The 23,628-nt window shown below is 47.3% G+C and overlaps 3 protein-coding genes and 1 long non-coding RNA gene across 12 annotated transcripts; 2 read left to right on the plus strand and 2 right to left on the minus strand.

Moving 5' to 3' along the window:
* Positions 1 to 23: 23 nt before the first annotated feature.
* Positions 24 to 2,701, minus strand: LOC148887751 (calcium-binding protein 5-like). The gene is made up of 8 exons (XM_089015756.1): positions 2,421 to 2,701; positions 2,185 to 2,350; positions 2,036 to 2,085; positions 1,857 to 1,887; positions 1,624 to 1,767; positions 1,427 to 1,536; positions 1,181 to 1,328; positions 24 to 1,102 (listed from the first exon to the last, which is right to left on the minus strand). The coding sequence occupies exons 3-8, from the start codon at positions 2,081 to 2,083 to the stop codon at positions 1,074 to 1,076; spliced, it is 510 nt and encodes a 169-aa protein (XP_088871882.1). The 5' UTR covers positions 2,084 to 2,085; positions 2,185 to 2,350; positions 2,421 to 2,701; the 3' UTR covers positions 24 to 1,073.
* A 616-nt stretch (positions 2,702 to 3,317) lies between these two features.
* Positions 3,318 to 15,875, plus strand: taok2b (TAO kinase 2b). Of its 4 annotated transcripts, none has more exons than XR_016117591.1 (21): positions 3,318 to 3,888; positions 5,195 to 5,335; positions 5,475 to 5,546; positions 5,620 to 5,721; positions 5,883 to 5,928; positions 6,040 to 6,136; positions 6,265 to 6,378; positions 6,483 to 6,574; positions 6,699 to 6,792; positions 6,874 to 6,955; positions 7,060 to 7,227; positions 7,349 to 7,555; positions 7,654 to 7,877; positions 7,969 to 8,146; positions 8,333 to 8,461; positions 8,689 to 8,892; positions 8,962 to 9,201; positions 12,661 to 12,873; positions 12,973 to 13,155; positions 13,229 to 14,300; positions 14,652 to 15,875. XR_016117591.1 is itself a non-coding variant. In XM_089015745.1 (20 exons), the coding sequence occupies exons 2-20, from the start codon at positions 5,204 to 5,206 to the stop codon at positions 14,075 to 14,077; spliced, it is 3,426 nt and encodes a 1,141-aa protein (XP_088871871.1). In that variant the 5' UTR covers positions 3,318 to 3,888; positions 5,195 to 5,203; the 3' UTR covers positions 14,078 to 15,875. The 4 variants fall into 4 exon arrangements, 2 of the variants coding, with proteins under 2 accessions (XP_088871871.1, XP_088871870.1); XR_016117592.1 differs by having other exon boundaries at positions 14,657 to 15,875; XM_089015745.1 differs by having other exon boundaries at positions 13,229 to 15,875.
* LOC148887753 (uncharacterized) lies at positions 15,533 to 17,147 on the minus strand. The gene is made up of 2 exons (XR_016117595.1): positions 17,006 to 17,147; positions 15,533 to 16,275 (listed from the first exon to the last, which is right to left on the minus strand). It is a non-coding gene; the product is annotated as an uncharacterized LOC148887753 (long non-coding RNA).
* On the plus strand, positions 16,268 to 23,427 carry mazb (MYC-associated zinc finger protein b (purine-binding transcription factor)). Of its 6 annotated transcripts, none has more exons than XM_089015749.1 (8): positions 16,268 to 17,362; positions 18,177 to 18,298; positions 18,418 to 18,613; positions 18,936 to 19,042; positions 19,845 to 20,092; positions 20,207 to 20,270; positions 20,614 to 20,785; positions 20,861 to 23,427. In XM_089015749.1, the coding sequence occupies exons 2-8, from the start codon at positions 18,257 to 18,259 to the stop codon at positions 21,205 to 21,207; spliced, it is 1,176 nt and encodes a 391-aa protein (XP_088871875.1). In that variant the 5' UTR covers positions 16,268 to 17,362; positions 18,177 to 18,256; the 3' UTR covers positions 21,208 to 23,427. The 6 variants fall into 6 exon arrangements, with proteins under 6 accessions (XP_088871875.1, XP_088871878.1, XP_088871877.1 ...); XM_089015752.1 differs by having other exon boundaries at positions 18,177 to 18,289; XM_089015751.1 differs by having other exon boundaries at positions 16,268 to 16,770.
* Positions 23,428 to 23,628: the final 201 nt, after the last annotated feature.

The raw sequence follows: 23,628 nt of genomic DNA on the forward strand, positions 1-23,628 counted from the left end.
GGCGATTTTGTGAATGAATGCAATAATCCGTTTGTCCAGCTACCTCGTTTTTTTTCTGTTTATTTAATAAAACCTCATTACATATCTGAATAGAGTGTGTATTCGCATTATATTACACCACTTTCTAAATGTAACATTTAATGTATATTGAAGTGAGCATATAAAGATCAGAGGAAACTTGAGGAAAAGGTTGCTAATGTGTACCGGTGACATCTGCTAGGGTTTAAAGCAAAAATCCTGTCCGATGCAGGATGACCACAATGAAGCCCAATCTGAGAGATTATTGAGGATTAACGCGATAAAGGTCGTAGCTGAATATTGGATGGATCAGGGGGGTCCGCTGGTTATGTCATTTGATGTTTGGTCATCATCAATCATTCACTCCTCACCAATAGAAAGCAAACGGCTGGGGTGGCAAAGTACTTATCCACTGTACTTTAGAAGTAGTGCATATACTCGAATGAAAGTACTGATTTAAATCAGCAGACCTTTTTAAATGTAGCCAGCCAAGTAAAACATCTCAATATAAATGCAGATAAGTACCTCAAATGCCCGCAGATCGCTCACCTGTGCCATCCCATTGCTAAATAAAGTTAAGATAATGTTGAAAAAAAAAAAGAAAAGCCTGTTATGAGAGGAACCATGACGTCAGATAACTTTTTGATGACGTCTAAAATTATTCTTATAAATTTTTGGCTATGCAATCTCTTTATCCGAATGCGCATCCAAATCTGAGGCAGACGTGTTTCCTTAATCCAAAACATTTCATCCACCACAGTATTTGACTTTATTGTTGTTGTTTTTTGCATTTTCCAAATCCTATCCTATCCTATCTCTGGAACATCCATAGAACATTTGTATCGTTTCATTACACAACCGACAAGCTACATGTTATGCAACTCGCTTGTTTTATGGTGGGGTGGCTGTGCAGAAACTAACTTTTTTTTCCCCCAGAAAAATACAAACTCAACATTTTAAGGTTTTTAAATTAAGACAAAATAATTACAATTGAACAGAAAGAGACAACAAATGTAGCACATTTGCAGAGTTGAGTTGATGAAGGGCTTCCACTGTCATTGATGCGACATCATCCTGACAAACTCTGTGTAGAGACAGCAAGGATTATTTATTTCATGATGCAATCTAACCGGAACAGATTTTTAGTGATGACTGTATGTACCTTCAAAGTCTACTGTGCCGTCGCCGTTGTCATCGACTTCTTGGACGATAGCGTCGAGCTCTCGCCGATTCATGTGTTGCCCCATTAACTTCATCATGGCGAGCCGCAGCTCCTCGGTGGTGATCTCGCCGTCGCCATCCGCGTCGAACTAAAAAGGCAGAATGTCGAGAGGTGATTGACAACTTTGTGTTTGCAAGATTGCGATTTCCATCCAAATTCGATTCGCCGTCAGCGGTGCATTCAGACCTCTTTGAAGGCATTTTTCAGCTCCTTGACTCCAATCATGCCGGCTGTTTCCGCCAGAAGTTTGGGCGCCATCAGATCCACAAAATCATCAAAATCCACTCGGCCACCAACTGGAGGGCCAAAGACAGAATTTGTTTTTCAAAAATACCACGTAAGGGATTGTCGAGGGTTTAGTAGCCAAACTGTAGCAGACCCACGGTTCATGTTGATGTTTTGGCTCAGCTCGATGAGCTCCATCTCGGTGGGCATGTAACCCATGGTCCTCATCAGGTTGCCCAGGTCCTTACAGCTGATCAGGCCATCCTTGTCCTTGTCAAACTCATTGAACGCTTCACGCAGCTCTGAACAAGCGTACAACAACAACAAAAAATCCCTCTGTCAGGTACACTGCCACAGAACCAGAAACGTGAAGTACGTTGATACGGCTTACCTTCTATCTCATCGTCCGCTAGATCCCTTGACTGCAGTGGAGGAAAATAAAAGTCGTCAAATGTGACTACTTTTCTTTTAAATCAAGTTTAAGCCGCTGTATCCGCAAGCGTATTTTGAACCTTCAATTCAGAAATACTTTGTAATAATCCAATACATTGACACAAGCACAATACTCACAATATTTTTCCCGCCTCGCAAGAAAATGCACGCCTCTCCCAAACTCATGTCTATTGAATGAAAGAATCGTGACGCTTATCAGTTGAGATGCAAAGAAATCCCCGACGGCACTCTGTATCAGTTTTGGGATCCACCACATTTGTTCTCACCTTTGATTTGTACTTTCAACCAATCACATCATCTGTTTTAAAATGTCTCCTCTTTTTCCAGGCCCCTCAAACCTGCCGTTGACTATCGGTACGTCCACCTCTCCTGTTGGATGCGTGGATGATGATGATGAACGGTGGGGAAGCTGCATCCGATCTCGTTCATGTGCTGGGAGGAGTCAGCAGAGTAAGTTGCACGGCAGCAAGGCGGGTTGAAGCGAAACGGATAAAATACTCACACTCTGTCTCTCGATACAAATACAGATGAAAAGAAAAAGTACATTTCCAAGCGCTGATCCAACTCTTGTACTCAAAGTAAAATAAATACTCAAGTACCAATACCTTTGACTTTCCACTGAAAAAATCAATCATCCCTGGGCCACAAAAATCGCAGATCTTACAACTATACTGTATTTTTTTAAATCATTTTATAATCAACTTAGTGGCCTTATGTTTGTAAAAATTGCAAACACAACAAATCAGTAGAGGAGATTTTGCATCCCTGACATCTCCACTTAACCTCCATCACAGAGGATACACATGTTGGACTTGATTAACTGGCTGAGCTCGGCGTCATTGACCCTGTGACATCTCAACCTCTGCCTGCTTCCCTCTTATGTAAAAAAAGAAGAAAAAAAGGAATAATCTGTTGCATAAACGGCATAATCCGTTTGGCTATGCAATGGAAAACTGATGACTTTCAGCCCCACCCTCACAGCATGTTTGGAGAGCTGAGGTCATACCAGCTCTCGTGTGCATTGAAAGAAAAAAGGATGTCTGCAGCATCAGGATGACACAGATGATTAGAAATTAATTGTGATTTTCTGAAATTATGGATTCAGGATGGGTTGGATACGACAACATCTCCAAAAGTGCTTCGGTGCATATTGACTTTATAAAAAAACAATACAGAAACCTCCCCGCACAAATGTATATCTGTTTGTATGTCCATCCGTCCGTCCGTCCAGCGAATTTGTTCAAAATAAGTGACAACGTGAATGACAGATATCAACTATGCAGAGGTCTCTTGTACAACCATGAATCGACTGCAATACCTTGGCGCTACCGCAAGAGGGAAGTGTTGCTCGTAAAAGGGCGCAGACTGCTTTGGGCGAAAAAGACCGCTTCCGGTTTCCTTTCCCTACCCACCCGCTCCTCCGCCATCACGGGGGACTGAACAAAAACCAATTCTGAGGAAAATGGGGAGAAGGCGAAGAGCGGAAGAAAGACACTAAACCTTGTGACAGCGCCCAAGCGAGCTTGGAGCGCCGCCGCGGGGATTTATGACACCAGCCCACAATGCGGACTCGCCATTCGGCTCCTAGGATCGTTCTAATCCCCAAATACCACCACCGCCGCTCATTAGCGTGCGATTGAGACAGCGGCCGCTCTTCTCGCCTCTAGCTCGGTTAGCTTGACAGCCTGCCAGCCAGCCAGTCAGCTAGCGAGCTCGCGAACTGAGACTGGCGACTCTACCCGGCACTTTCATTCATGTCACCTATAAAATTCTGTCCGCTATATACCGGCATCGTCGGGATGGCGACGAATTTGGGTAACGGTGTCGATAGGCAGAATGCGGTTTGCTCCCGCTGAGTAAACCGCAGCAGCAGCAGCTCTGGCCGGGTGAAAACAGGCAGTGAGACCGACATTTTTCCACCCAGGCCGGTTAGCTAGCTTTAGCTAGCTACAGTGGATCCCAAAAACACGGTAAGACACGCTAAACATATTTATCCTTATACATTGTACGTGGAATTTGAGGCCTTTTGATATTTGGTACCGTGATAATGTTTTTTAATTCGGAACAGTACGCAAAAACTATTAACAATAAAACGAAAACTAAACGCGTCCCAATCAAGGAAAATAACATTGCGGTAATGGTAGGAAACTGTCAATGTGAGCATTTCATTAATGTGTATTGTTTTGATGCCAAAATTGTAACAGTCTTGGAGGTTGAATTGCTTGAACTGTGTGTGATCACATTTGCACGGGTTCCCACAAAAACATTCGCTTGTGCATATAAACATGAAAGGAGAAAAACACATTGTAAATATCTGAGAATCATTCCAAGAATTGCATCAGGACAGTAAAAAAAAAAACTCGCTGACAACCACTAAATTTATTTGAGTTAAGAACATTTGACAGCTAGAAGTGTATTAATGTTAAACACCAGCAATTTCAGCACATTAAGAGATTTTAAATCACAATGAGTTATTCTAAATGTCAACTTACAAACCACATCATGAAGTAAATGTATTCCCAGTTCACTAAATGCTTCTCGTGCAATATTTCAAGTGCAACAAAACACATGGTGCAACATATCATTGTGCAACATATGTTTCGTCGGCTGCAGTGATATGTGTTGTTTTCCTTACCATACAAAGCCCATGTGTTCTGGGTCAGTTGGAACGGGCTATAACTCCCCTGCACCTTCCGGTGAAGAAAAGCAGTTTTGAAGATTGATGGATCATATTGTGGTGCTTGGTGTGATTAGTTTTTTTTTTAAATCAAGTCGATGGTGTGTGTGTGTGTGCACATTTATCTAGAAAGACATTGCCATGGGTGAATAGCTTTCTGTTATAATCAAGCTGAGTACTTGCTCTAGGCTTGGTTGCAAAATTGAAGCGTCTACTTCAAAGGGAACAAGCAGGTTCCTCATTAACAGCACAGACACGGCTGCGCCAGAAAGCTTTTCTGTCTGGTGTCTATACATTTAATGTTGTTATGTTGTTGAGTAACATATGTCATCAAAATATGCCATGTATTATGTTTCGGCTTTGGTCAAAATCGAGGTGCTGCCTGCTGGGGATGTTAAAATCAATTGTGTAGGCTATTTTTGATTGGTGAGTACAAGAGTAATGAACACATTTAATTCTTTAGAGTGAGTCTCTTATTACAATGTTGTCAGACAGGAATGGCGGTAACAAGGCGTTTCTGGTTTTGGTTGCAGTCGCAAAATTATGATGGAAACCATAAAAGCGTTCACCCATTGTGTGCACGCACCCCTCTTTACTAGGCGCTGGTCATGCCGTCGAGTGTGCGGGCCGGGAGCCTGAAGGACCCGGAGGTGGCTGAGCTCTTCTGCAGGGAGGATCCCGAGAAGCTCTTCACCGACCTGAGGGAGATCGGACATGGGAGCTTCGGTGCTGTGTACTTTGTAAGTTTTGTTTCTCGTTATTTATATCTCTTTGCTTTTAGTCGAGCCCTGGTAGAAACATAGATTGAAGTATCCATGGCTGAATTATTAGATGTTAAAGATGATTTTGGGTTTACGTATTCCTCCGTGTTGTTATTAGGCCCATGACATCCGCAGTAATGAGGTGGTGGCCATCAAGAAGATGTCTTACAGTGGCAAGCAGTCCAATGAGGTAACACACGCGGTCATCAGCACCTCGCAAAATTGTCCCATGCCGCGTCATCTCGCACTCCGCTGTGTTGTAGAAATGGCAAGATATCATCAAGGAAGTGAAGTTCCTCCAGAAACTGCGGCACCCCAACACGGTCGAGTACCATGGCTGCTACCTGAGGGAGCACACGGCATGGGTGAGCGCTGTCAAACGACAAACTCAAACACGCGTCGGTTTATGTCGTCGTTCAAAAGTGCAGCTGGATAAATCTGTAGCGAGGCCAAATGGTGTAAATTGCGTTCGTTGGGAGCCAAAAATAGCATTGTGCACTCACAACACTGACTGTGTCCCTGCTAGCTGGTGATGGAGTACTGCTTGGGCTCAGCTTCGGACCTTCTGGAAGGTGAGAATCTTGTCATCCATCCGTGTAATGCCAATGGTGACTAAACCCTGGTCTGCCTCTGTCTTCTTAGCACTCAAAGCTTGTTTTTGTGTGTGTCATCTCTTCACATAGTCCACAAGAAGCCCCTCCAGGAAGTGGAAATAGCGGCTATTACCCACGGTGCACTGCATGGACTGGTCTATCTTCACTCTCACAACATGATTCACAGGTAGGCCGTTTTATTTCAACATGGCTGCATCTGAAACGGATTGTTTGCACATCTGCGAATTTCTTCCTTTCTGTCGCCGTCATCGCCGTAATGCTGCGCTGTCACTCTTCTCTTATTGTTCCACTCAGGGATGTGAAAGCAGGAAACATCTTGCTCACGGAGCCCGGTCAGGTCAAACTGGGAGACTTTGGTTCTGCCTCCATTGTCGCTCCGGCCAACTCTTTTGTAGGAACACCTTACTGGTAGGACGGCTCGGATCGTGGGTGGGCGCGTTCACACTGTGACATCAAGTGTGAGTCTGCAATGCAGGAAGCGCTTACATGTTTGTTTTGTCTACTTCACGAAGGATGGCACCCGAGGTCATCCTGGCCATGGATGAGGGTCAGTATGATGGAAAGGTGGATGTGTGGTCACTGGGCATTACCTGCATAGAGCTGGGTAAGATTTGTTGGTCATAAAATGCATTAAAGTGTACCCGCATTGGTTTTGTGTGTGTTTGTATTTATTTATTTGCACCACGATGCATGTTTGTCTCACTATGTTGCCCTTTGTTCCCGTTCAGCGGAACGGAAGCCTCCTCTCTTCAACATGAATGCGATGAGTGCCTTATACCACATCGCGCAGAATGAGAGCCCCGTGTTGCAATCGAATCACTGGTGAGAATAGAATCCAGCCACCCCCCAAAGGGCATTTTGTAGCATGTCCCTATAAATGATCATTTTCGCGTTGTCTTTCAGGTCAGATTATTTCCGCAATTTTGTGGACTCGTGCTTGCAGAAGATCGCCCAGGACAGACCTACCTCCGATGTGCTGCTCAAGGTGCACGTCCACACGAAACTCCTCTACAGCTACTCGACCACAGTGTGTGTGTTTGTGCTCTTCTAACCTCTCGGTTTTCTTGAAATGTCTTTCTCCCCCTCCAGCACCATTTCCTATGCAGAGAGCGTCCCATGACCAGCGTGATGGACCTCATTGCACGCACTAAGGATGCTGTCCGGGAGCTGGACAACCTTCAGTACCGGAAGATGAAGAAAATCCTTTTCCACGAGGCACACAATGGACCCGCACCCGAAGGGGGTGAGGAAGAAGAGGTAAGAGTGGGGATCTTTTGCAGTGAGCCCACCACAGTCTGGAATTGAAAAAATTCTTAATGCCCATTGAGCAGCCGTATTTCAAATGTTTTACTTGATCTAACTGAAATGATCTTTTCAGGACGTGGAGCAGTACATGCTGCGCACGGGCACCGTCAACAGTATGGAAAGCTCCCACTCGCTACCGTCCATGTCCATCAGTGCCAGCTCCCAAAGCAGCTCGGTCAACAGCCTGGCGGACGGCTCGGACGACAGCGGCGAGATGGCCATGATGCAGGAGGGCGAGCACACCGTCACCTCCAACAGCTCCATCTTGCACAAGCCCCTGGTCGGTCCCAACGCCCGTTTACCTTTGTCTGTCATGCCTCCCGTTATGAGTGCCACTTATTAGGCTGACTGGACACACGTTTAAACGTCATCCTTCAGAGCCACGACAACATCTATGATGACCCCTACCAGCCAGAGGTGGACTTGCAGCGGGATGCCTCATCCGTTAGTGGAGGTGGGGCCGGAGGAGGTGGTGGTGGAGGAGGAGGTGGGAGGCGCCGCCGAGGCCGGGATCATTTTGCCACCATCCGGACCGCCTCGCTGGTCACCCGCCAGATCCAAGAACACGAGCAGGGCTCGGCGCTGAGAGAACAAATGTCCGGGTAAAGCGCCATTTTGACTCCCGTTGTGCGCTTGCGCAAAAAAAGGAGCTCCCGTCCTTCCCTTGAGTTGCTGCTCTTTTGGTGCGTACAGGTACAAGCGTATGCGACGGCAGCACCAGAAACAGTTGATGGGTCTTGAAAACAAACTGAAAGCGGAGATGGACGAACACCAGTTGAGACTGGACAAGGAACTGGAGAACCAAAGGAACAGCTTCTCTATGGAGGGTGAAAAGTTGTGCAAGAAGCACTCTGCCATTATGGACAAGGAGGTGAGGCGTTGAGTTACAGCTGTGATATTTTTGATCAATGCTACAGGAGTGAGAGGAGGTCCGCTTGTATGCTCATTTTTAGGGTTCTCCAGCCTCCATGAAAAATGTCTGTTTCGAAGATAATTTGATACTGAATAAAATTCACTTGATATTGATTCGAGATGCATCTTTCCTTGGTCTCCCCAGACCAAGGCGGTCTTGACCGAGGAGAAGAAGTTCCAGCAACACATACTTGGCCAGCAAAAGAAGGAGTTGACGAGTCTGCTGGAGTCACAGAAACGACATTATCGACAGCGCAAGGAGCAACTCAAAGAGGTGTCTTTGACTTGATCTTGGTTTCACTCACTGGTGCTTTCTACTATCTTTGTGACTCCTTTTTTAAATGTACAGGATAGCTGCCCACGCGAAGCACTTTGTTCCAACTCCAGCTGTCGTTAAAGCGCTATATAAATCAAAATGTATTGTATTGTAGCTTTCATGTGGACCCCATCGAACCTGTAGCCCGATCCCAAATTCACACATTCATCTTTGCGCGTTTGCAGGAGCTCAACGAGAATCAGTCGACACCGAAGCGGGAGAAGCAAGAGTGGCTGGTGCACCAGAAAGAATGTCTCCAGCAGCTCCAGGCAGAAGAAGAGTCGGGCCTGCTGAGAAGGCAGAGGCAGCACTATGAGCTCCAGAGCCGCCAGTACAAGAGGAAGATGCTGCTGGCGCGACACAACCTGGAGCAGGATCTCCTCCGAGAGGTAACCCGGCGTGAGCTTGGAGAGAAGTTGCATTTACAAACATCTGGGCGTTTGTCCTTCCCCCGGCAGGAGCTGAACAAGAAGCAGACGCTGAAGGACCTGGAGTGCGCCATGTTGCTCCGCCACCACGAGTCCACGCAGGAGCTGGAGTTCCGCCAGCTGAGCCTGGTGCAGCGCACCCGTGCGGAGCTGATCCGCACCCAGCACCAGACGGAGCTCACCAACCAGATGGAGTACAACAAGCGGCGTGAGCAGGAGCTGCGCCAGAAGCACGCCGTGGAGGTCCGACAGCAGCCCAAGAGTCTCAAAGTGAGTGAAAACCAGAGCGCGGGGGGCCCAGGAGACGAGACCCGCTTAGACACGTTAGAGATGAGCGAGGGGGAGGATCGAGGTGCCGAATATGTACGTGAAGGTGACGATAGCGCCGAGCCAGACGAAAGAGAGTCTCGGGAGATGGGAGGAGTTCAGACAACAGAGAACCTGAGTCGGGATTGCGACGGGTTGCGGTTGGGAGATTTAGAAGTGACCAAAGAGATACTGGGCAACGCCAATAACCGCGACACCAAATATATACACCGAGAGAATGATCTGAAGTCAGAACAAAAAGAAGGCTGGGAGGATGGGAGGGAAATTGAGTGGCAAACTGAAGAAAATGGCAGAGAATTTAGAGAGGAACATCTGAGCGGGGCCTTCAAATATGCAATAGATGATGACATGATGCCAGACAAGTGTAAAAATGAGGAAAATGAATTTCGAGTGGAGGACGATGAGCATGACGTGAAACTGAACCGCACAAGTTGCGATGAGCACGAGGGATGGGAGGAGGTCGGGGAGGTTGAAGGAGTTCAGTGGGAAAACCAGGAGGAGGAAGGCCGAGGCGTGGCTGACGGCTGCCCATCCGAGCTCACGTCCCTAGAAAAGAGACGCCTCCGCGATCCCGACGACTTGTCCGACTTCTACTTCCCCGATGTTCCCGAGGAGCTGGATGTCCTCCCCGGCATCCCTTCCCCGCCTCCTCCCCCGTCCTCCTTCCCGTGGCTCTTCTCTCACTTGGCGAGCCTCCTCCTGTCGCTGTGGGCCGCCGCCCGGCCCTGCAATCTGACGCTTCTCCTGCTGTGCGTCTTTCTTTTGTCTCTGCGTCGCTCGTCCCCGCCGCCCTCCCTCGGCTCGCTCCTCCTTTCGGCCGAGCTGGCCCTCCTGGCTCATTTCTTCTCCTACCTCCTCCTGCGCTCCTGCTTCTCCATCTCCTTCTCCTCCTATCTGTCCTTTAGCTTGTGGGCCAGCGGGCTGATGAGTTTGGGACTGTCCCTGAGCTTGGGGATGTACTACATCCCCATGATTTTGGTGTCGGCGTCCTTCCTCAGCTCGCCTTCTCTCTTCCTGTCGCTCTACCTACTGGTGGTGCTGGTAGTGCGTCCGGCGCGCCGCTTCCTCCGGCGCGCCCCCCGCAGAGTCAACCGGCTCTGCATGCGCGTCCTCTTCCGCCTGCCGCGGCCCCTTTTCGCCGCGTGCCAGTCGGTTCTCGGCGGCGTGGCCGAGCGCAGCCTCTACGAGATGTTTCCCAAAGCGGGACGCAACTGGGGGGTGCGGCGCTCCAAAATCCCCGTCCCCCTCAAAAGCCTCCCCTTCAATCAGCGGGCTCGCGGCGGGAGGCCTTCTCGTCTGGCGCTGGCCCTCGTCTTGGCCAGGCATTTTGTACGGCGTCCGCTGGGGGTCCTCGCCGACGTGGCCAATTCACCGGTGCTCAATCTGGCGGGGACGTTGCTCCGAAAGCTTCCGGTCGGCGTCCATCGTTGGTTGAGATACGCGGGGCTTTTGAAGACGCGGCGGCCCAGTAGGCTGCCCGTACTTCTGCCCCGCCCGGTGAGGGAAGCCAGGCTCAGGGAACGAGTCAGACGGGAGAGGGAGAGGCGGCGTACGGAGGAAAGGGAGAGGGTGCTTCGTGACGACACCCGCTGGGAATGCGCCCTGAGGAGAACGTCCTCGGGAAGGTTTGTCAGGGGGAAGGTGCGGCCCTGGAGATGAGAGCAGAAAGAAACGGCAAACTCATCATAAACAACCAAACACAGAAAATGTATTTAGACCAAAGGGATCCATTTCATTTTCATGTTGTCTTCAAGAGTCTACTTTGTGAGATGTTGAACGTTTGTAGACACGTACACTATATCTATTAAGAACACATCTGGTAGCTTTATTTTCTCCCGTCGGTACCTCTGAATAAGACGTCACCTTTTGCATATTTCGATTTTCCAATCCCCCTTTGCAAAATTGAAATCGTGCTTAATGGGTTGTGCACATGCCGCTCACATTTTAGCTGCTGCACTGCCGTCCGTCTCCCATCACGCAGTGACCTTCCAAAAGCCCCGATCGAGCTTTACACTTGTATTTTGCTTTTTGTAAAAGTTCCTTAAATTGAGGCTATATTTTGTTCTTAGTTTGTAAGACAATTTGAAGTTTTTATGACCAGGCCTGTGCATTTTTTTTCCGTGTGTGTTTTTACTTCATATTTGGATGTCAACCAATTCAATTTCTCCGTGAGTGCAATATCTAGCGTCAAATCTAGCGTGCGGCATGAATATACGATGTCAGGTCATATTTGAGTTTAATTTCACTTTTTATTGCTCTTGATGCAATAATCTTGTTAGGTTTTACCATGTAAACAGTTATGCTTTTTTGTGAATGGGGACATAAAGCCGTTGAGTGCCTTTGAATACATATTTGCACAAAAAATATGATATGAAGCGTCTTTTAAATGAAGAGTGGAAAGTGTAACCATAATATTTCACAACGACATTGACAGTTTTGATTTCTATGAAGCGACACAAAGCATCTTCACACAGAAGATTGCATCCAAAAGACCTAAATGATTTTCGATTGAGAAATTAATTAGCTGGAGAGAGATGATTACACCTGAAATGTGCCTCCTCTATTAGCAGCTATCGGAACAGCCCCGTAATGCGTGCAATGTTTCAAGTGTGAAGTTATTATACTTATACTGTAGTTAAAGAAAAAAAAACTCCCTCAGGGCAAACGTGTTTTATTTTTTTTTTGTTTTTGTCAAATTAAATGTGACATTTCACATCATATTTAATTTTTAAGTTATCCGCCATTGATTTCCATTTGTGTTTTGAGTTGTCCCCTGTTCTTCCGTGTATGTTTGTAACGTGCTGTTGACATATCACCTCAACTTTTTTTTAAGTTACCAATTTGAAGCAGTATTTCTTATAGAACATAACTGCATTGTTTGGCAGCCATTTGTTCGTTCTTCTATTCACATTGAGCCGTATTGCTCACATGATTTAAAAAACGGGGAATGCTGTCATGTTTTATACCAAAATAAATCCAGCTGTGTTAAACTCGTCCTGTTTGTTTTTATGATTTCAGTTTTCTTTCTTGTCATTTATGTTCTCCCTTTTACCAGCCGTTTTTGTCTGTGTCAAACATCAACCCTTTTCTTTTAATTTACCTTGTGACAGTTTCTATTTTTACGGTTAACGTGTCATGCATTGCCTGAAATGTATCATTTTACACTTAGCTTTAGCATTTTCAATATTTTTTCTCAGTGTTGGGCCAAAATGTATAACATTTGCATCACTTGAAATTGTATTTATTTAAACTAATACAATTTAGACACAGCTCAGGAAATGTATTTGCGACATTACTAAAGACGAGGTACAATTTAAAAATAAGTGAGTATTCTCCCATCTGTTTTGATCGTCAAATGTGACCCTCAAGTGCAAAGGTTTGCCAGTTTTTCTCTCCCTGCAGTCCAAAGAGCTGCAGATAAAGCGTCAGTTCCAGGACACGTGCAAGATCCAAACCCGCCAGTACAAGGCCCTGCGCAACCACCTTCTGGAGAACACGCCCAAATCGGACCACAAGGCCGTGCTTAAGCGCCTGAAGGACGAACAGACCCGGAAGTTGGCCATCCTGGCCGAGCAGTACGACCATTCCATCAATGACATGCTCTCCACGCAGGCTGTGAGTCACGCGACATCTCTCGTAAAAAGTCTGGCTTGTAAGATGGCAGAATCCACTTCCTCCAAGTGGGACTGTGACCTTTGCACTCCTCACACGCAGCTACGACTGGACGAGACGCAGGAGGCCGAGTACAAGGTGCTGCGTATGCAGTTGCAACAGGAACTGGAGCTTCTCAACGCCTACCAGAGCAAGATCAAGATCCACACGGACACGCAGCACGAGCGTGAGGTCAAGGACCTGGAGCAGAGGGTCTCCATCCGACGAGCGCTGCTGGAGCAGAGGGTCACAACTTTTATTTCTCTTGACCTTTATATTCCTACTCGTTTCTCATCATGTGATGTTTTTGTGCCCTCAGATCGAGGAGGAGATGTTGTCCCTCCAGAACGAGCGTTCAGAGCGCATCCGGACTCTCCTTGAGCGTCAAGCTAGCGAGATTGAGTCGTTTGACTCTGAGAGTTTACGTCTGGGATTCGCCGGCATGTCCCTCGCGGGCCACCCGGGCGACGCCTACTCTAAGCAGGGTCACCCCAACGTGCCGCCCCAGGCCCACCACTGGAGCCACGGGGTGCACCCCCAGGGAGTGCCCACGCCACAAGCGTCGCGACGCAGCCACAATAGCGGCGGAGGAGGGGGAGAGCGAAGGAGCGACTCCTCGTCCTCGCACTTGGCGATGGCTATGGGGCGGAACGGGGGGAGGGAGCCGCACCACTCGTCGCATTCGTCCTCGGCTTCCTCGCACCACCAACGCCACCATCTCCCCCAGCACTACCACCACCAGAGCACGCCCCAATTGTACCGTGAGCGGGAACGGGATCGGGAACGGGAGAAGGAAAGAGACTGGCCTGTACTACGAGGACCAGCCGCTGATATGGTCCATCCTCTCCCCTTGCCCTTTTCTCATCACCTGCCCTCACGCTCCTCCTCCCAGTCCCTCGCCATGCTACCTCCACCACCCCCGGCCCCGCCGTCCATCTCCGGCCCGTCGTCCTCCTCATCTTCCTCCTCGTCCTCGCAGGGAGGCGGCGTATATGGGGGCGTTCGTGCCGCCCCGAGCCTGATGGCCCTGAGAAACAGCCCCCAGCCTCTGAGGAGGACGGCGTCCGGCGGTGGACCCGGGGCGCCCGCCGGCCCCGATGGCGTCCTAAGCCGGAGCACCTCGGTCACCTCGCACATCTCCAACGGCTCACACCTCTCCTACTCCTAAGCCAGGGGTTCTCAAACTTTTTGGATCCAGGGATACTTTTTTTTCCCACTCATCATCCAAAAGCCAGTATTGACAAATTCCAAACGAGATACTCCAGTCCTGGAAAAGAAACGGCAGAAAAGCATTTTATTTCTTTTTAGACAAGACTATGGCCTAACCGTATGAACCTCCTCCCTTCATGTCAACATTTCCTGGGCTCCAAATGGCGCCGAAGCAATATACGGTATCCTTTTTTTTTACACTAACTTTGTCATGAGCACAAAAACAGCACGTCAGTTCATTGATCTTTCATCACGAAGAAATAGGATTGTTTTGTCTCATTCTCAAAAGTAAGACACTTGAGATTACTATGGTAATACAGTGGTGCCTTGACTTAGGTATTTTCTAAGTACAAGCCGCCTTGTAGCTCAATACATTTTAGTGCGGTTCTTGTCTTCGCCACTGGAGAGCAGCAGAACCAAGAAGCACGTTTAACAACAACAACAATAATAATACATGTTGTATTCCATATAGAATCATCAATCGAGGCACTGTACATCCCAACTTACATTGACCTCATTATTTTTGCCGCAAGGCTAGGTTCCCCCCCGCCCCCCGCCGAGGCCCAGTTTTAGAACAACCATCTTCGCCCAATTTGGAACTGAAGTGACCACAGGCTGCGTCTCCATGCCGATGCCAGCTTGCCCGCCCGAGGCCACCAGGACATCCGTGGACACGTGAGGCAAAGGCAGGCCCCTTTTTTTTTAGCTGCAACCTGCTCCCTTTTCACTCAGGTTGAGAGAGCAGAGGAATGTAACACACCACCCAAGAAGCAAAAGAGTGTTTTTTAATATATATATAGATATATACATACACATATACATTGTGGGACTTTTTCCCTCTCTCTCTCGTCCCTATCAGAGCTGCAGATTTGGTGTGTCTTCTTCTATGATGTTCCACGTTGGAATGGAGAAACAAAAGATAGCGAGAAAGGACAAGAGCCACTTTGGTTGTTGTTTTTGGTGTACCCGTTGTACTTGTACGTAGTGACCAGATATATAAGCACTGCTTATTCCCACCTTGGGAATGGAGAAAAAAAAAAAAATCATGCTATTTAATGTTTTCTTATTTTTTTTTTTGCATCAAATGTTTAGGGTTTTAGGAAAAAAAAAGTTGCTTCAAAGTCACCAATGCCTTTAAGGGTTTCTTAAAGGGATGTCATGTCATCCATATGTATCCGATGACCATAATTGAATGTTTGTAAAAAAAAAAGAGGAGAAAATAGTGTACAAAGAAGCAAGATGATATGAATAATTCCAGCCGACGTGACATATTGAGTATCTTAAGCGCATTTAGGCGACAGTTGAGTGCATGAGCTTGATGTACAAAGACATTCGTAATCATCGCCAAACCTATTTGCAATGTAACCATCTCACCGCGCCACATTTTGGGATCTTTATTGTATATATTTATGTGAAATATTATAAGGCGGTTTTATAGAGTTACGCAGATGCAGACAGGTTGTTTTCATATCCTGTAGTGTATTCAAGTAAGTGTTGAATTTCAAATGCATTGTCAAAGGTTGTCAAATATGACAACCTTTGGCGACCCTGATTGTAGCTGTTGTTGTATCGTGTTTTCACTATTTCAAACTGCGGTTGCAAAGCTGTAAGAAAAAAAATGGGATGATTTGAGATATTAATGATTATTAATAAGGGATTATTGATCATTTTTAATGATTTGTATTTATGTGTTGAGCAGTGAAGTCTTGTCCTGTTGCCACCTTTTGAAAGATAATAATGAAAAGTCGTTGCGTATACATTAACGCTGTACGTTTTCTTTGTCATTTCAGGTAGCGTATGAGAGGGTATCGGAATTTGACAGTTTACGTTATGCTCGGCTCTGACTTGAGCATCGAAATCGTCCCGTTGAACCACCTCAAGTCAGCGCAGGTAACGGTTGGCTCTCTGAACATTCCGCAAAATTGGACTCCTGCTGGAGGAGTGCGCCGATATGCCGAGAGCAAACCGTGCCACGGCCATGACGCTTCTTGAACTGCCTCCACGGCCCACCTCCCGAGAGGTCGCGGGGGTCGGCTAGCAGTTTAAGAAGCACCGATCAGATTCAGAAAACCTTTAATCGTGCCACAATGGGGAAATTTGCAAGCAAAACTGCTGGGCTGTCAAATGCCGGTGGCCTCGTGTCTGCCCGAATGACACCTGAAACAAAAAAAAGACCCTCATGACTTTTGTGACACATCCTTTATTTCCCCGGATGAAAGGAAGAGTGAAGTCAATCAAGCGCTTGATCCGATCCATCATCATATCCCCCCCCCCCCCTGTATGCCTTTCTGTGACTTTTCCAGTTTCTCGATTGCGATCTGCTGATGACCCAACTTGTCAACCTATAAACTCAGTGTTCACTTTGAACGAAATGTGGATCATTTGTTAGGTGTCTTGATCTTCATGATGAAGACGGCTGTTTGATTGTCAGTTCTGATTAAACCAGCAAAATCATTGGTAAGGGTTGACCCTTAAAAACTGACATTCTATGTTTATCCTAAATGTTTACATCAACTTGGATCTCCTGTTTTTTTGGGGGTGGCTGGAGTGTTTTAATTGCAGGGCCACACACAAAGCACAGGAGCAGAACTTTGAAAAGGAGGCTTCAACCGAGTGACCAGAAGAGCCTGTTGTCATGCACTTATTGATAAGGTACCGTGACGGCGCTCAAAATCTTTCTTCTGCTCACATGGCCTGTCCAAAACCCTCCTATGATGTCCAAAAGGACAAATCTGAATCAGAACCGCCCCCCGCCATTATTTGTTTTGACTTTGCAACACCAGCTCAAGACAATTTAGTGCGTAAAGCTTCATTTGGGGTCTGGGTGCATGCATGCGTAATAGACCAATCAAAACAAAGACTGCTCAAAAAAACATGAACATCTCACCACGCTGTCGTAGCGTTTTGTCGAATATTCTACCCGTCACGCTTACTTCACGACTGTGTAAATGTGAGAAAAAAAAAAACGTTTGGGGGAAAATGCTTTTTCGTTGCGGTTCATTCGATCGAAATACGACATAGCTCCGCGCCTTTTCCTCGTCCATTGTGCTATATCCGACTCTGACATCATTATTGCAGGCCGACTGGGAGGATCGTTGCGCACCGCCCTTTAAGACGGGTCTATAGCTCGGTCGTTGAAGAAAAAAAAGTCGTGGCCGCCGCGCTGGTTTCGAGACGAGGGGGAAAAACGTCTGAGTCCGACCCACGGTCCCGTTCAGCTGGCGCGGAAACGAAAAAACGAATCGTGAGTCATTTTCGTGAGAGCCGACACGCCCGGGCAAAGAGGAAGGAAGGGTGGGGGAGGAGGACCGCGAGGACGGGGGAGGACCGACCGGACTGGAGGCCGCGAGAGACGGAAGTGAGAGAGGGGGGTTGCTCCGAAGAGGAAGCCCTATCCCTTTAAAAAAGCGAGTGGGACATAGCGGTGCGAGGAGAGGAGGGGGAGAAGAACCGAGGAATTAAAAAAGAAAAAGAAGAAAGACACAGGGAGGGCGGAGGGAGAGCGGGCGATAAAAAAAGAAAGATGACATCCTCGCGGCTGAGCGGCCGAGGTGGGGCGACGGGCCGCGGCCCGGTGCGAGCGCCGCCTGGCCGGGCCGCGGCTTCACTCTGACAACGAGGCTTCGGCAAACATCCCAGTGGCCTAACGGGCGGCCTGGGAAATACAGTAGATTGAGTCGTTCAAAAAAGCATGATTTGACGGCTGACAGATATGTCTTTTATAACCCTTAATCGCTCTCCCGTGATGCAAAAAAATATTGCTCAATATTTTTACTTGACGCGTGTGCGGTAGTGTAAAATTCCGACACGGGGGTTATGAAGACAGTCGAGTTGGTGTGGTTTTATTTATACATTTTAACGGTGGCCCGATTCTCGTTGAATTAATCCAAGTCAAAGATTCGAGAGAGGGAGCTCCTGCATGCGTTCACCGCATCACTCCGCCCCAGTGACATCACCACTTTCTTTCTTCACATTTTTTCGGCTTGTTTAAACCCACCGTTTTTTTTTTCTTTGCCAACGTTCGAGGTGATGACTCAAGCATTTTTTACCACCCGTAGCCGACTTAAACCATGCCAAAGCTGCCCATTTCGATCTCAACGAGGAGCTGATTTTACAATCCCCATCTCAGTGACGCAAAATGGATGCGGCGTGGAGTAATTTCCTCTTCCAGGTAGGCTTGGTGAGACTCTTTTTTTCTGATTCTTATTGTTTGACTTGCTCACACATCACCAGTAGCAACAGCTGCTGTGATGGCAAATATTGTGCACTTTTACCGATGATGGCTTCTTGTCTCTCCAGAATGCTCCCACCCAAAACCAAGTGGAGGGGAGCCTCCAATCGGAGCTCATGTCAGTCCACACAAGCTCCCCCCAAACTCCACCCACTGAGCACATAGCTCAGCCTCCCTCCACAGTGGACACCACAGCTCTCAAAGAGGAACCCATGCACATCGAGGTCCATGGAGGTGATCCACACCCAGTTGCTCCTTCATTGGGTACATCAACATTTATCACCTGTTACCTGACTTCATCCATCTTTTGAAAGTACCACCCTCACGCTACAATTCAAGCATGGCATCAGACTTGTTTCCATCTCTGGGGAAAAAAAGCATTGATTTCGTTCTTTCTTTGAAGGCTATGTACGGAGCCGAAGACCGAAACGTTTTGTGCAAAGAGCCCATTGAATTGTTGGTTACGGTGGTGGTAGTTTTTAGCTGGTTCATACTTAAATTCTAACCAGCGTCTTGTTTTGGAAAATTCATTTCTATTATCTCTCTTTCTCTCTGTGTCCCCTCCCACCACATTCCACGGACCCAGTGAAGCCCATATCTCGACCGGCCCGCGTGCCGCACATCTGCGCCATTTGCAACAAGCAGTTCAAGAACAACTACAACCTTCGGCGCCACCAGTCGGTCCACACTGGGGTACGCATGAAGGACAGGGCCAGAGAGGGGGCACAGGCGGGGGCCGCTGGCCAGGTAGTCGCGGTGGTCCCGTCGGCGATGGCGGTCGGGGCTGGGGGGAGGGCGGAGAGGACCCCCGGAGTACCCCTCACATTGCTGCACCTCTCCGCTCTCCCCCTTCTGGCCACTCCCGGCGTGCTGGCGGGGGGCCGCCACTCGCACGCGAGTTGTCAGGATGGAGGAGGGGTTGCCATCCCCGCCGCGGTGGCTAGTGTTAACCCCCATGCTCCGCCTCCTGCTGCTGTCGTCATTTGAACAGGGATGTGTTGACTTTTTGCTATCCACTGTACAAATCCCCATAAAGCGATGAGGCACCCAAAGCAACTCCATCCCCGTAACCGGGTTTTAGAAACGTGCCAGAAGCCACCACCACGCTCCTCTGCATGTTCTCTGCAACCAAAAAAAAGTTGTCATCTAACATTGAGACTGAATATGAACATAATAAGAAGGCATGTATACATTAATAACATGCTCACGTATGTGTTAATTGGACATAATGCCAGACACGGAATCTGCAACAGTTGAATGGTGATAACCTGTGCAAATGTTTTGTTGACAAAGTTTAGTTTAAAAGGCTTCCTCAATTTGGTATCCGGGTTTGAAAAGACCTCTGAATTGAAGAAGCCTTTTGGAGTAAATGCAGCAGAGTCCAGTTTCCTCCATTCAACTAAAGCTGGGTGTTTTTGCACAATTGCAACTTTTTCTTCATTTATTTTCCACCTTTGATCACATTTTTATCTGGTGTCCCGCTTTCCCCCCTCAGCGTCCCGCCAATCAAAACCCCACGCCGGTGAGGAAGAACCACGCGTGTGAGACGTGCGGGAAAGCCTTCCGCGACGTTTACCACCTCAACCGCCACCGCCTGTCCCACTCGGACGAGAAGCCCTTTTCTTGTCCCATTTGCCAGCAGCGCTTCAAGAGGAAGGACCGCATGAGTCACCACGTTCGTTCCCATCAGGGCGGCGTGGAGAAGCCTTACATCTGTCCCCACTGCAGCAAGGCCTTCTCAAGGTGAGGCTCCTGAATCATGGACCCTCATAATGTCAAGGAGTGGGTGTCTTCTAGAAGTTTATTTTCAGACAACATGGACGTTGAGTTTGACCTTTCTTGCTGTGCGTTCTCCAGGCCCGACCATCTCAACAGTCACGTGCGACAGGTGCACTCCTCAGAGCGGCCCTTCAAATGCCCGGTACGTCCATGTTGACTCACTGAGGGACATTGTGTTCACTTGGCATCGATACAACCGTGCCCGTAAACAGATGAGGTTGCGTTGCTATTTAAATCCACAAAAGATATGGTGCTCTTAGCATTGGGCAGTGAAGTGCAGAAGTGCAGTTTTGGAATGTTTTAGTTGTTTAGTTGGATTCATGTGACCCTTGGTGATGGATGCCCCCGATTGGTCAAGATGGAGTGTATTTGTCTATGTCGAACGGTGGTTGTGATATGTTTTAACACTCTTACTAAAATCAACATGACACATCTATCTACACTTTATAACATGTTTTTTTTTCCCCTCTCCCTCTTTGACGCAGACATGCGAGTCCAGCTTTGCCACAAAGGACCGTTTGCGTGCGCACATGATTCGCCACGAGGAAAAGGTCCCGTGCCACATTTGCGGCAAGCTCCTGTCGGCCGCCTACATCACCGATCACATGAGGGTGCACAACCAGTCACAGCACCACGTCTGCCATCTGTGCAACCGCAGTAAGTCCACGTTGGTCAAACGACTATGACGCACGCCCTTGTGCGCAAGTTGATTTCCGACGCTTTGGCCATCAGGCTTCACCACACTGACCTACCTGCGCGTCCACGCCCAGAAGCACCACGGCCAGGAATGGAAAGACAGCCCAGGAGGCTTTGGCGGCACGGCGTCCGGCGGCGTGCTCGTCTGCCATCTCTGCGGCATCCACTGCAAGACGCCCACCCAGCTCCAGGGCCACATGGGCACCCACAGCGGCAGCCAGGGCGCCCAGAGCGCTGCCACATCCAACGTGGCCGCCACAAGCTCCATTTCCCTCAGCAACATAGTGACGACGGCGCCCGCCGTCTACGTCACGGACGGCGCGGTGGTGGACCTCCTGGTCACGGACTGCTCGAGCATTGCGGCGCCGCGGTCGCAGAGTTAGCAACGGCGATAACCTCAGCCCTTGAAGTCAATAGAGGGCAAGGTAAGAGAAGAAGATACGTTGAAGCTCATCGGTTTACAGTTGCTGGGCAAACTTTGAGGGTCATAACCGCGTTACATTCCCATACATTTGGATTTCAACCCGCTTGGATACGTCATCCTCATAACTTGAAATGGCGGCGGGTCGTGCATTTTGGTAGCTTGGCCTTTAGCGAGGATGTCACGCCACCACCATCGTATCCAACTAAACCGATGACAACTGTGCTCTTCTGTGCAACTGTCGTAATTACAATCTGTCTCTCTCTACTCTGTTTAACTCACACCAGCGCTGATCAGAACCTCTTTTTTTTTTTTTTTTTTTTTTTGCAGCTCACTGACTAAATATATTTAACGCTTGTTTTAAGAATTAGAAATGGCACTGTGGTGAAAAAAAATGTAGAAATTAATGGATAAAGCATGTTAGCTTGTTTGTTCACGGGCTTTTAATTAATCCCAGTTGTATGATTTTTATACAAAGTGCTTACTTTACTTTTAGTAATTAGCGATTTGTAGATCAGGATGTGGATGTGACAGGGTAGCAAGTCCTTCCTGCTAAAAGGTACAGAGGTCACCACTGTGTTTCAAGCACCTTGAAGGCCCTTTCACACTGCACTGAACCCAGTTGACAAGCCCAATCATTGTGTAAGTGCTGCCAGGTTGAGGCTCGTGTCCACAATCTGTTGCTTTTTTTCCCTTATTTTCCATTGACTGCACTCTGATGACCCGAGTTGATTTCAGAATACAAATAGAAAGAAATGTGGGTGCAGTTGTACAGAGGAAATGAAGACAGTGTCCCTGGTGACTCTGGGACACAAAGCAGATGAAAAAGAAACTACCCCCACCCCGTAACGCGCCACTTGGAGACGTTCCTCATTGAGCTGTGGCTCAAAGGTGAGCCTAAACTCCCCCACATCTCGGAGCCTTATCCATCTTTGAGCTGCTATTTGTCACCCCTTTGTTTCCTCCTTTTATGTAAAGCCAACTGGGCATCCAAACCAGTGGCTAAAGACACCGGGCTACTTCTCTGTCGTGGGCCAATGAAGTGCAGTGTGTAAGTGCCTTATTGCTTGTTCGGTGGAACTTCCAAAGGTTACCAAGTTCAACTTCAATCCAAGTCAAAACAAAACATGGCGGTGTGTATGGTTGTCAAGAAACAGCGTCTCGTGTCGGGAATGTTGACATTCATGAAATTCAATTGCTATGGCGACATAGAGTTTGTTTTAAAACAAGAACAACATGGAAGTCAACTAACATTGGAGGTTCCACTGTCCCGGTTTGGTTTCTCCTCATGAAAATAGGCTTGGAAATAGTTTTTTTTTTCACGTTCCGCTTTTAACACTGCTACTCTTGCACCTGGACGATTTTAAACACACTTTTGCATGAACGCTATCCCAACTGGGCTGATCGGTGCAAAATGAACTTTGGTGTTGTTACGCTAATGTTTTAAACAAGAATACATGTTTTTTTTTTGTACTTTAATTGAAAAATTGACTTTGTTGGCCATTTGCTTGACTGTAATGGTCATTGCCATCATCTTTTTTTCCCCCCTATTGTTTTGTCTACCTGACTCTCCAATGAGTAAAGGTTAGCTAGATATTAGATTTAGTGTGTATAGCACCTAACATATTTATCTTTATCGTGTGACATGGCTCTCTCAGTCGCGTCTATTTTTTTAACGTGCTGAAAAAGGACTTGGAATAAGTGCCGCAGCAAGTTGACAAAACTATTTCAGTTTTGAGCGAATATTTCCATGACCTTTTAAAGCGACATTTCTTGACTGTAGTGTTTAAAATGTGTTCTTCCTTCCTCCCTGCTGAGAAAACTTGTCATTCACTAAACAATAATATGACTTTACTTCCATTTACACTAAGAAAGAGAAGAAAAAAATATCTCTAGAAATCTGTGCGTCTCTTGTGATAACTCTCAATGCCTTATCATGCTCAACTGCATTTGAATTCATTTATGATGATCGGATCTTTGTCATGCTATTCGTTAAGAAGATTAATGGGATGTATTTATATTTATATATTTTGCAACACTATGCATGTCCAAAAGGTTCATGCGAAAACCCAACAAAAAATGGTTACTACCGTCAAAAATATTGGGACATTTTGTAGCTGAGCTTAGAAATCGTGTTACTATTTTGTCATTTGGATAATTTCAAGTAAAATGGGGAAACATGCGCTGTGATGTGTTTTCATCTATTCTAGACATTTACTTTTTTTAAAAACCACCAAGTGCGCTTATGGCGTTGAGAAGATTATTTGTACTTTTAAAATACTGATGAATGAAATTGAATCCGTTCTTTGGCCCAAAATTCAAGACTAATTTTGTCACCTGTGCAAATCACGACACCTCCACCCCATCCCCAAGCGGTTATTTA

The sequence above is a fragment of the Hippocampus bargibanti genome, linkage group LG15, assembly GCF_051943395.1.
Source record: "Hippocampus bargibanti isolate YZ-2025 linkage group LG15, ASM5194339v1, whole genome shotgun sequence".
NCBI classification, from domain to species: domain Eukaryota; kingdom Metazoa; phylum Chordata; class Actinopteri; order Syngnathiformes; family Syngnathidae; genus Hippocampus; species Hippocampus bargibanti.